We start from the raw sequence: 12,315 nt of genomic DNA, 5'->3' as shown, positions 1-12,315 counted from the left end.
ATAGTACCACTTCTAGCCCCAACAACCAAAAACATCTCCAGATGCTATCACACACCCCCTGATGGCTAAACCAGCCCCATAAGAACCACTAACGTCGGGCTGGGAAGGTAGCTCAGTGGTAGAGCGCTTGCCTTGCATGCATGAGGCCCTGGGTTCGATTCCTTAGCACCACATAAGCAGAAAAAGCCGGAAGTGGGGCTGACACTCAAGTGGTAGAGTGCTAGCCTTCAGCTAAAGATCTGAGGGACAGCACCCAGGCCCAGAGTTCAGGCCCCACGACCGACCAAAAAAAAAAAAAAAAAGAACCACTAACGTCAAAAGTAGTAGGTGGGTACAGGTGGTTCACACCTGTAATCCTAGCTATTCAGGAGGTTGAAATTGAGGATTGCAGTTCGAAGCCAGCCTGGGCAGAAAAGTCCATGAGACTTTTATGTCTAGAGAGAGAAAGCCAAAAATGGAGCTGTGGCTCAAGTGGTAGAGTGCTACCCTTGAGCACAAAGGGGCTCAGGGACAGCGCCTAGGCACTGAGTTCAAGTCCTAACCTTTTTTTTCTTTTTTAATTATTATTAAATTAAAATTCCAAGGGCCAACGACTGATATTCTTCTTTTTCTCAACACACAATGTAATCTCTTAAAAGCATGTAGAATCCACATTTCAATACCTATCTTTGGCATCTTTCTCAATGTAATTCCAGGTTAACAGGTGGAAGGCAATGGAAAAACAATATTTGGACAACAGCTCTTTATCTTATCGGAGTTTGAGAAAATCTCCATCTTGTGTGTTCCTCATGCTGATAAGCCTGCTCATAAAACCTGGGTTGAGACAGGGTCATCCTTATCCAATCTCATGCATACACCATGATCAGGACCTTGCTGCTGTCTGTATTGGTGGCTGGAGGTAAGTCCTGTCATCCCATCCTTGGGTCCAAAGAAGGACAGCAAAGGGCAGGAGGGCTCTGACCTCTTGGGGTCCTTCTAGAATGAGGAATTCCACCTTGGTTGGGTACACAGCAACTGTAGTTTTCATTTCTTGGGTCACTGCTTCTACACTCATGATCCTTTCTTTCTCTCCCCACAGCTATCAGCTCTGGGCTTACCGCTTCTCTACCCGACCTGGGCAGGGTGGTTGGAGGCCAGAATGCATCACCCAACAGCTGGCCCTGGCAGGTAAGTCAGTCATCTCTCCATCCTCCCTCCTCACCCCCACTCATTTCTCATCACTCCTTTGTGGGATCTGATAGATTGGCAAAGATGAGAACTAGTAGAAACTCCTGGAAGCAGCAGCAACCTGAGGAATAAATGCCTGGAAGCAAGCGCTTCGATAAGCTGCTGCCCCGCTCACTTCCCTGACACTCAGGTTCACAGCTGTTCTAAATGTTAGCCGCTCAGATGCTCGCTTACAGATAGAGTTATTCCAATGGACCATTCATCATTCCTATGCAAATGTTCTTTGTTTCAATGAGCCAATTGGTGTTGCTCATGCAAATTGATCCCTACTTGTAGGTAAGTCAGTGCTAGCAATGAAAATAAATGTTTCCTTACCTTGATGTTCTGTAAATTCTTGGTATCCTCTGGTATCTATCTGGCCCCAAGGAGACACCATGTAGAGTGTTCAGCACTGAACCTTGGAGGCTTGATTCCACTAAAGCCATGCACCTTCCAACAAACATAAATATAAATTTCTCACTTTGGGGGATACCATTCTCTCTCTCTCTCTCTCTCTCTCTCTCTCTCTCTCTCTCTCTCTCTCTCTCTCTCTCTCTCTCTCTCTCTCTCTCTCTCTTTCTCCTTTCCTTCCTTTCTTGCTTGCTTGCTTTCCTGGTACTAAGTCTGTACTCAGAGCCTTGCACTTGTTCAGCCTCCATGCTCTGCTGATGGTCTAACACTTGAGCTGCACCTCCAGCCCAGTTTTGTTTCTTTTTCTTTTTCTTTTTTGCTGGTTATTTTGGAGACAGAATCATGTAGATTTCCGTGTGCCCAGTCTGGCCTCAAACCCTGGTTTTGTAGATCCCAGCCTCTTGAGAAGCTAAGATTACAATCAGGAGCTGTCACCAGTGCTGGGCACCACTTGCATTTTAGGGAGGCCTATTTTCACAAAATTAATAACAAGGAAACACTGAACAATCACATAATAATTTAAATACAACTGATGATAACTCAAGATTGATGGAGAGCTTCTCACACTAACAGAGCTGTGCCGTGTATGCTGGGAAGCTTTAGTTTTTAGTTTTAGACCTTTTATTTTAAGCCACCCTTGGCCAAAACTACAAGTTAAACGTTTGTGACAAAGGCAGATTTGCTGTAATAATAGTGATATCAATTAAAATACTGGGCAGGACACAAGAGTGGGGCCAAGCAGCTAGAAAGTGGGTTGGCCATGGAGCAAGACAGGGAAGCCTGAGGAGAGGAGGATTGGGAGGTGGGGCAATTTCAAGAGTTAGTTTTTAGACATTTTGAACTGGAGAAATAATAAGATTATATCTCCTAAGGAGTTTCAAGGGAGAGGTTTCCAACAGTTATATTTTAGTGCCCTATATAAATCTCTGATATTGTTTTGAGGGGTTTTTGTTTGGTGGTAGTGTTTTTTTTGGGGGGTTGCCAGTCCTGGGGCTTGAACTCAGGATCTGGGAACTGTCCCTGAGCTTCTTTTGCTCAAGGCTAGCACTCTACCACTTGAGCCACAGTGCCACTTCCGGCTTTTTTCTGTATATGTGGTACTACAGAATTGAACCCAGGGCTTCATGCATGCTAGGCAAACACTTTACCACTAAGCCACCTCCCCAGCCATTCTTGTTTTTTGAGACAGTTAGCCCAGACTAGTCTGAACTCATCATATTCCTGTCTCAGCCTTTGTGAGTGCTGAGATCACAAGCATGCAACCACCAGCCCCATCCCAAAAAGGTTTTGTTGGTTTGGGTTTTTTTAATCGTAGATTGTGTGTGTGTGTGTGTGTGTGTGTGTGTGTGTGTGTGTGTGTGTGTGTGTGTGTGTGTGTGTGTGTGTGTGTGTGTGTGTGTGTGTGTATTTATATAAAGCATTAAGCCCTGCATTAGTGGCTCTTGCCTGTACTCCTAGCTATTCAGAAGGCTGTGCTCTGAGGAACAGAGTTCAAAGCTAGCCCAGGCAGACAAATCTGAGAGCCTCTTATCTCTAATCAACTAGCCAAAAACTAGAATGTGGAGGGGGTTCGAGCGGTACAGCATCAGCCTTGGGTGAAAAAAAAAAACAAAACACTTAAGTGCAATCACAAAAAAAACATCAACCTGGTTTTCTCTTATTGTTGGAAGCTGGGCACCCTCTTAAGCTCTGTACCTGAGGTATGCACTCACCTAGGTCCAGCCCTCCTCTGAGGGAGCCTGGGCCCCCGCTTCCAGCTACCAACACACCTGTGATTCTTCCGCAGGTCTCCCTGCAGTACAGCTCCGGTGGCAAGTGGTATCACACCTGTGGTGGCTCCCTGGTGGCCACAAACTGGGTCCTAACAGCCGCCCACTGCATCAGGTAACTGGTTTTCCCTGGCCACCCCTCCTGCCTAGACCTCTTCTCCAATGGTGGCTGAATCACCCTCTATAAAGGAACCTTGCAAATAGCCACTTGCCTGTCAGAGACACAAATGTCTGTCAATCTATGACATAATGTTGATCAATTCATACATGGCATGGATTGAGTGCTCTGGACCTTGCGGGGAATGCCAGATGATCTGCCTGTGCTTGGAAGTGTGCTCCTTTGACAGGAAGTGTGTTCCTTTGACAACTTAAGTGCCTTATCCAATACTATCTCCTGCAAAAATAGAATAACAGAGAAAACACGATAGCAGAGTTCAGTATGGGCACTCTAGTGCCTGTCACCTAGTATGTGCTCAAGAAAGGTTAATGATAGCACATATACCCATCAACAAGGCCCACAAGGGCTGTGAGCCAATGGTTCACCCTAGCCACTCAGAAGGCTGAGGTCTGAGGATTCCAGTTCAAAGCTAGCCCAGGCAGGAAAGTCTGTGAGACTCTTATCTCCAGACTCTTAACTATTTTTCCAGAAAAAGCTGGAAGTGGTGTTGTGGCTCAAATAGTGGAATGCTAGCCTTGAGCAAAAAGAGCTCAGGGACAGTACCCAGGCCCTAAGTTCAAGCCCTAGGACCAGGAGCAAAAAGAGCTCAGGGACAGCACCCAGGCCCTAAGTTCAAGCCTTAGGACCAGGAGGGGGGAGAAAAGGCAAGAATAAGGCCTGCACTATTCACTTGTCCTCCTCTTTCCCTGGGACTCCAGGGCTGGAATGCCTCCCTTGGTCCTATTGGGCCTGCTACATTTTTGAACCATAGTCCTGAGATCTCAGCCTCCTGAGTTGTTAGGATTACCGGCGTGTGAGCCACTAGCATCCAGATATATTAGCACAACTTTTATTACATGTTATAGCTTATAATTAGTACAGGATAGTTAGGATGATTATAGTTTTGGTTATCCTATTCACTTCATAACTGGCTACCCCAGGGAAGAAAACTCCCCAAGTCCCACTAGACATTCACATAGCAGTAGCTTGCTAGTCCCTTCTCCCATGTTATGTGTTGCGGTGTCCTTGCCTGCAGGGGTGGAGGGGTGTGGAGAAAAGAGGGTGCTGACCTCTTCACATGGCCCCTCCCAGCAACACGAATACCTACCGTGTGGTGCTGGGCCGGCACAGACTGTCCACTGAGGAGCCCGGCTCGCTGGCCATCAGGGTCTCCAAGCACATACTGCACGAGAACTGGAACCCCAACCAGATCTCCCAAGGGTACGTTCTGTCCCAGCACTACAGGGTGGGGGTGGGGCACTGAGGGGGCTCAACCTCACCCCTCTGTTCCTTCCTTCTGAAGGGAGAGAAAGAAGCTCTCCTCCCCAGATTTGGAGCTAGTCCCAAAGTCACCTGGGTGGGGAGCTCATGGGATGAGGGTGGGGAGGAGCAGGAGAGACAGTGGGATACCTACCAGTTATACCTGCAGGTCTCTGAAGCCCCCAGGCTTCCCTTGACCTTGTGTCCAGTCCATGCTGAGGGGACATGGGTAAGGTGCAGACCTAAGAGCAGACATGCCATAGACAGTCTCTCCCACCCCCTTTCAACAAGCTCTTCCTCATTTATGAGGTACCCAGCCCACCCATGCCATCTACTGGGATAGCCTTGGATTATTACCACACACTGAGAAATGACAGAGGAGGGGGAGGGGGAGGCTCCACACTCCTCACATTCTACCTCTTTCCCAATCCAGCAACGACATCGCCCTGCTCAAACTGGCCAGCCATGCCACCCTCAGTAACAAGATCCAGCTGGCCCAACTCCCACCTGCTGGCACCATTCTCCCCAACAACTACGCCTGCTACGTCACCGGCTGGGGCAGGCTGATAAGTAAGTGTGAGCCAGGGTGCTCTCACCCTCTCAGTGATGAGTCCGCCTGGAGTCCAATCTCAGCTCTTCCACTATTAGCTGTTTCCTCATCTGTAAAATAGAGATGATAACCGTACCTGCATCACAGGTTGCTGAGAGAACAGAAAATGTGTCTGTGGGGATACCCACAAGACTGAGATCTGAGGATCGAAGTTCAAAGCCAGAGCAGGGAGACAAATCTGAGAGATTCTTATCTCCAATTACCAACAAAAAGCTGAAAGTAGAGGAGTAAAGTGCTAACCTGGAGTGAAAATGCTAAGGGAGAATGCCAAGTCCCTGAGTTCAAGCCCTAGGACCCACATCCTAAAAAGGATCAAGAACAGGTTAGAACTAAGGACTGCAAACCTGTAAGAAACAAGCTCAACATTCTCTCAGATTTCTTTTCTTTAAGGTCTATCTCATTTTTTTTGCTACATGGAAGAATATAGCAGTCACCACCAACAGCACTCTGGCTGGGATCTCAGTGTCCAGCCCAAATTCCCAGGGGAAGAAGCTCATTGGCTTTAGCTTGAGTCAGGTGCTCACCACTGAACCAATCAGCAATGGCCATAACACTACCCACTCAATGGTGAGGACATAAGTACAGACAAGCACAACTGCTCCTCCCATTGCAACCCTTTGGATGGAAGAAAGGTATGGGTCCAGGAAAACAGTGCTGGCTGGGCGCTGGTGGCTTGCGCCTGCCATCCTAGCTACTCAAGAGGCTGGGCTCTGAGGATTGCGGTCCAAAGCCAGCTGGGGCAGGAAAGTCCATGGGACTCTTATCTCCAATTAATCACGAGAAAACTGAAGTGGTACTGTGGGTCAACGTGGTAGAGCACTAGCCTTGGAAAAAAAACAGCTCAGGGACAGCACCCAAGTCCTGAGTTCAAGCCCCATAAACCCCCCCCAAAAAAAATGGTGCTGGACAAAGCTCAATAGGTAGGTGTCAGCACTTCATTTTTACTCAGGAGTCGCTCTAATGCCTTCTCTCTGGCCTCACCCAGCCGGAGGCCCCAGTCCTGATATCCTGCAGCAGGGCCGGTTACTAGTTGTGGACTTTGCCACCTGCTCAAAACCTACCTGGTGGGGCAGCTCTGTGAAGACCACCATGGTCTGCGCCGGCGGCGACGGGGTGATCTCCAGCTGCAATGTGAGTACACAAAGTTAGGGACCCCCTCTACACCAAGATGTGAGCGTGGGGAAGAGCCCCAGGGAGCCTGCCACCCCCTCCTAGCACCTCTGGGCAGAAACTGTGGGAACAGCTCTGGAGATTTCAGAACTGGACCTTTATCCTTGTGGGGTGGGGGAGATGTTTTGAGATTTCCCTTTTAGTGTCCACCTGACTTCATTACTGAGAAGTCCTTCCTGGGTCTCACTGTGATCTCTCCTTACTGCCATCCCTCTTACACTAAGGAAAGGGGATATGTTCTCTGGGCTAAGGCCTTTCTGAGGTGACTTCCAGATTAGCTGTAAAATTAATCCCATCAGTAGCCCAAGGAGTCCCCTCTTGGAGGCTGCCATGAAAGCCTTTCTGGAGATGGTTTCTTAACCAAAAGAAATTGCTATAAAAGCTGGGCACTGGTGGCTCACACCTGTAATCCCAGTTACTTAGGAGGCTGAGATCTGAGGATCGCGGCTCAAAGCCAGCCCAGGCAGAAAAGTCCATGAGACTCTTTTTTTTTTTTTTTGGGGGGGGGGTCCGGTCGTGGGGCCTGAACTCTGAGCCTGGGCGCTGTCCCTCAGCACTTCAGCTCAAGGCTAGTGCTCTACCAGTTGAGCCACAGCACCACTTCCGGCTTTTTTTCTTTTTGCTTATGTGGTGCTGGGGAATCGAACCCAGGGCCTCATGCATGCAAAGCAAGCACTTTACCACTGAGCCACCTTCCCAGCCCCATGAGACTCTTATCTCTAATAAACCACCAGAAAACCAGAAGTAGCGCTGTGGCTCAAGCTGTAGAGCGTTTGCCTTGAGCTGAAGAGCTGAGGGACAGTGCCCAGGCTCAGAGGTCAAACCCCACAACCGACAAAAAAAGAAAAAGAAGGAAAGGAAGAAATTGCTACGAGAGGAAGAGGAGATACTGTAGTGGAGAGGTCCCTAAATAGCAATCAACTGTACCCCCAAACCCTTCTGATGCACTGCACCCACCCCTCTGCCCTAATAGCCTGCCAGGAAAGGCCTCCATGGAGGAGGGACGTGGCTGTGGTGGTGAAGCCTGGGTGGCAGGCTGGCTGGCAGCGCGTTCTCCACTCCTTCGCTTCCCTGTCCCACCATGGGCAAGGCCATAAGCTCTGAACAAATTAAGGTTTCAGAACGTCCCGTTTTAGACTCCCAGATTTTCCAGGTCCCCTCAGGACACTGCTCAGGCAGGGCAGGGCACATAGGAGACATGGTAGCACTGGTGGTATGATGATGCCACCAGTGCTCACCACGGGGCCGGTTCATAGGACATGGTGACCTACGTAGAACACAACGTGTATGTTGAGAAACAGGGCTCCAGTGGGCTCCCCCTTCCCTCCTCCATCACCCCATCCCTTCACCCCAACTCTTTGATTCCTCAGGGTGACTCCGGTGGGCCACTGAACTGCCAGACAAGCAATGGCCAGTGGCAGGTGCATGGTGTGGTGAGCTTCGGGTCCTCATTGGGCTGCAACTACCCCCAAAAGCCCTCAGTCTTTACCCGGGTGTCCAACTACATCAGCTGGATCAATTCGGTAAGAACCGGACCAGGTCAATGCCCACACAAGCACTGGGCCACACAGTACCATTTCATGTTTTTTTGGAGTAGTTTATTGGAGATAAGAGTCTCATGGACTTTTCTGCTTGGGCTAACTTCAAAGCATGAGCCTCAGATCTCAGCCTCCTGAATAGCTAGGATTACAGGTATAGGCCACCAGCACCCAGCTTCAACACACATTTATTTATAATGACCACCATAACTTTATTTTAGAAAATAATTTATGGGCAAGCCTTGTCATCTCAGCTACTTGGGAAGTGTAGATCTGGAGGACTGTGGTTGAAGGCCATGGGGTGAGGGGATGGGTAGTGAAACCCCATCTCAGTGTGGCATTGTGCATCTGCCATCCCAGTCACCACGAAGCATGAGGAAGAGGATCACGGTCTCAGGCAGGTCCTGAATGAGAATTGTATTTTCCAAAAATAATTAATATTTAAAAAGGAGCGTGGGTATGATTCAAATTTTAAGAGTGCCAGCCTAGCAAGCACAAAACCCTGAGCTCAAAGCCCAGGGCTGACACAATATTTCAATCTCAGACTTAAAAGGCTGAGCCAGCCTTTTAAGGAGGATCAGGAGTTCAAGGCCCGCCTAGGCTATAGGATGCATTCCAAGCCAGAGTGGGCTACAAAGCAAGACCGTCTCCAGAAAACATATGTAATACTAACTTTTAAAGTTACTAGCACCAGTATTCAGAAGTTGTGGGGACAGTGGAGACATGGGACCTAGCGCAGATGCCAGGAGGGAAGAGGGTACTGTGTGAAATGGAAATGTCTTCAAGCACTCCAGCATCATGCTGGGCCTGGCCTCATCAGCACGTTCAAGAGCCAGGGCAGGGGCTGGGAAGGTGGCTCAGTGGTAGAGTGCTTGCCTTGCACGCATGAGGCCCTGGGTTCGATTCCTCAGCACCACATAAGCAAAAAGAAAAAAGCCGGAAGTGGTGTTGTGGCTCAAGTGGTAGAGCGCTAGCCTTGAGCTGATGAGCTGAGGGACAGTGCCCAGGCCCAGAGTTCAGGACCCACGACCGGACCAAAAAAAAAAAAAAAAAAAGAGCCAGGGCAGGTAGGGAAAGTGGTGTTTGCACCTGAGCCTAGGGGGAGCAGGAGGCTGGTTTCATTGCTCCAAGTTTCATTTGCAGGAAGCTGTGAAATGCAATTAAATCCTCACTCTGTTACAAAACCAAATAGGCAGCTGCAACCATGAGCATGTGGTCACAGGGGGCCCAGGACAGCAATGTCCACAGGCAGCTGCTTCCAGCTCCCCCATTCACCCTGTGCCAACAAAGTGGACACAGCCCGAGATCCCAAAAGTTTGGTGGAGAAAAATGGACAATCAACAGTCATTTGTGGATTTAAAACAACAACTGAGAATCCCATGATGGAATCTTGGCAGAGGGAAAGCGGTAGAAAGCCCCAGCACTTTAAAGGAGCCTCGCTGGTCAGATAGGATGGCAGCCAGATCCGTGGCTCCTGTGAGTCATAGAACAGCTGGGCCTGAGATCACTGTCAGGGTCCTGGTAGGGGCCAGGACAACTGTCCTGGCCTTGGGTGTCAGCTGCTCCCAGTCACACACAGGCTCATCAGAGCAGGCCAGCCAATGGAGACAACAGGGAAGCAAACCTTACGGAGCAGCTAGAGGACCTGCAGGCTAGCGTAGATGCTAGGTACCGGTTCCAGGAGTGGAAAGCAGGCAGCCAGCTCCCCACTGGAGGAGGCTGCCCAGCAGCTACACAAAGGCCAGCGGGAACGTGTAGTGGCCCCAGCAGGAGCACATGTCCTGTGTGTACACATAGCCCTGCAGGGGCTGGGACACCTGCCCCACTCAGCCTAGGCAGATGAGGAGTCAAGGCCAGGAAGCTGCCATGAAGACTCGCTCAGGGAGGAGTTGGGAGGCCCAGGCCTGTGCACACACATGCACAAGAGTGCCACGTGGGCTTTCAGCAGTCTTTAGCTTTATTGTTTGTTCAGAAGGTAATACATGGGCTGGGAATGTGGCTTAGTGGTAGAGCGCTTGCCTAGCATGCATGAAGCCATGGGTTCGATTCCTCAGTACTACATAAACAGAAAACACCATAAGTGGCACTGTAGCTCAAGTGGTAGAGTGCTAGCCTTGAACAAAAGAAGCTCAGGGACAGTGCCTACACCCTGAGTTCAAACCCCATGACGGGCAAAAAAAAAAAGGTTAATACATGTCTTTGCAAAAGTACTAATAGAGGAGTATATCGGGCACAAAAATAGAAGTCTCAGCCAGGTGTTAGTGGCTCACACCTGTAATCCTAGCTACTTAGAAGGCTGAGAGCTGAGGATCATGGTTCAAAGCCAGCCCAGGCAGGAAAATCCATGAAACTCTTATTTCCAATTAGCCACAAGAAAACCAGAAGTGGTGCTGCAGCTCAAAGTGGTAGAATACTAACCTAGAGCAAAAGAGCTCAGGGACAGTGCCCAGGCCCAGTTCAAGCCCCATAATTGGGCTGGGGGAGAGGGAGCGAAAAGTCTCCATCATTCCATTCTGCAACATTAATAACTCTGTGTGTGGTCTTCTGGTTTTTATGCCCATTTTTTAAATGCCTACATGTAAAGTGGTGGCACAAGCCTGTAATCCCAGCTACCTTGGAGGCAGAGATCAGGGAATTCTGGTTTGAAGTTCACAAAACTCCATCTCAACCAACAGTGGTACAGGCTCAGTGGTACAAGCCTATTATCTGTGCTATGAGGAAAGCCCCAAGGCTGGGTGTTGTGGCTCACGCCTATCATCCATGCTCACACAAGAAGCATGAACACTTTAAGCCAAGGCTTAAAATGAGACCCTAACCTGAAAATAACCAAAGCAAAGCAAAGGGTCTGGAGGTATGGCTCAAGTGGTAGAGCATCTCTTTTCCAAGTGTGAGGGCCTGAGTTTAAATACCAGTACTGCCCCCACCCCCAAAAAAAGAATAATAAATAGCTCCCATGTACTCTTCTTACCAAAAGAAGGTTTTATTCCCAATCCACAACTTTTCTCATGCAACCGAGGTCCACTCTATGCATCACCTTTCATATTTTCACCATTCTGGCCCAAACAGCTCTGTGATTTCTTCATGTATGAGGGCTCCATGCTCTCCCTGGTGAATCATGATGGCGGCTTCCATCTGGCCCCTAGTTTACATTTCTATGTGGCTGCTGTGGTCCTGGACACGTGCTCACACTCTGGTCTGCATCGCTGCTATATGTGTAGCATCTTCGCTGCTCCAAAATGGCCTGTTAAAATGTGTGGGGACTGCAAGTGTGACTGAGTGGTCACAGCGTGTGCTTAGCAAGTGAGAGGTTGTGAAAGCAAATTGCAGTTCCGCTGCAGTGTGTGACCGTGCCTCAGAAACAGCAGCAGGAAACTTAAAATCTCATCCATCTCATGCATTTGGCATATCATTTTTAGGGGTTCACAAATAAAACACCCCTGACCACACACCCAAACAGGACTCTCAGCTAAAGAAGACCTCAGAAGGTCAATACAAAGCTATGATCATATTTTTCTAGAACTCCTCAGAAAGCACAGCCCTCTGTGATGCATGGAGACAGAATCAGGCAGGAACGTGCTCAGTGCAGCTCTACCAAGAGGATTAACCTGTTGTTTGCTTGCATGTGTCCTGCAGGTGATGGCAAGGAACTAAATGAGGATGTCTCTGAGATCGTCAGACGAAGGAGGAAAGTAACAATAAAGTAACAATTCAATGAATCTGATCTCAATGAGTCTTATTAACAGGGAATCAGCCCGGCTTAGGGCAGCCTACCACCCCGGGGGGGGGGGGGGGGGGGGCAGCTTTCTCTGCAGTCTGGAACAGGGTCCCGTTGGGATTCCAGAGACCCAGGCTCAGGTCAGAGGTCCCCTCCAGACTTGGAAAGAATGGAGAAGAGCTCAAGCTCTCTGAGCTTCATCTCCTATAGGACATAAAAAAAGCCATGGAGAAATGTTTGGGGAAAAAAAAAGGAAGTCAGCTGCCAATGGCTCATGCTTGTCATCCTAGCTACGCAGGAAAGAGACCTGAGATCTAAGAATTGTGGTTCAATGCCAGCCCAGACAGTAAAGTCCATGAGACTCTTATCTCCAATTAAACAGCAAAAAGCTGGAAGTAGAGCTGTGGCTCAAGTGGTAGAACACCAGCCTTGAAGGGCAAAACCAAGGTAGCCAGGCGCCGGTGGCTCACACCTATAAT

General features: G+C 49.1%; 1 protein-coding gene and 1 long non-coding RNA gene across 2 annotated transcripts; one reads left to right on the top strand and one right to left on the bottom strand.

The window, feature by feature from the left end:
• Window positions 1-858: 858 nt before the first annotated feature.
• On the top strand, window positions 859-11,842 carry LOC138838019 (chymotrypsin-like elastase family member 2A). Its single transcript, XM_070037024.1, has 8 exons — window positions 859-898; window positions 1,079-1,167; window positions 3,404-3,501; window positions 4,636-4,764; window positions 5,237-5,373; window positions 6,399-6,544; window positions 7,954-8,106; window positions 11,755-11,842. Exons 1-8 carry the CDS (start codon window positions 859-861, stop codon window positions 11,770-11,772), a joined length of 810 nt encoding a protein of 269 aa, XP_069893125.1. The 3' UTR covers window positions 11,773-11,842.
• Window positions 3,676-5,448, bottom strand: LOC138838020 (uncharacterized). The gene is made up of 3 exons (XR_011375539.1): window positions 5,400-5,448; window positions 4,958-5,045; window positions 3,676-3,780 (listed from the first exon to the last, which is right to left on the bottom strand). It is a non-coding gene; the product is annotated as an uncharacterized lncRNA (long non-coding RNA).
• Window positions 11,843-12,315: the final 473 nt, after the last annotated feature.

The sequence above is a fragment of the Dipodomys merriami genome, unplaced genomic scaffold (genome assembly GCF_024711535.1).
Source record: "Dipodomys merriami isolate MVZ:Mamm:240054 unplaced genomic scaffold, mDipMer1.0.p SCAF_28, whole genome shotgun sequence".
Lineage (NCBI taxonomy): Eukaryota > Metazoa > Chordata > Mammalia > Rodentia > Heteromyidae > Dipodomys > Dipodomys merriami.
The sequence above is the reverse complement of the archived record's forward strand: the minus strand, read 5'-3'. Positions and strand labels throughout refer to the sequence as shown.

Coding starts and splice junctions, on each gene's coding strand:
- LOC138838019 (XM_070037024.1), top strand. CDS start 859: ATGATCAGGACCTTGCTGCTGTCTGTATTGGTGGCTGGAG. Junction 1,168..3,403: donor CCAACAGCTGGCCCTGGCAG/GTAAGTCAGTCA, acceptor ATTCTTCCGCAG/GTCTCCCTGCAGTACAGCTC. Junction 6,545..7,953: donor GGGTGATCTCCAGCTGCAAT/GTGAGTACACAA, acceptor TTGATTCCTCAG/GGTGACTCCGGTGGGCCACT.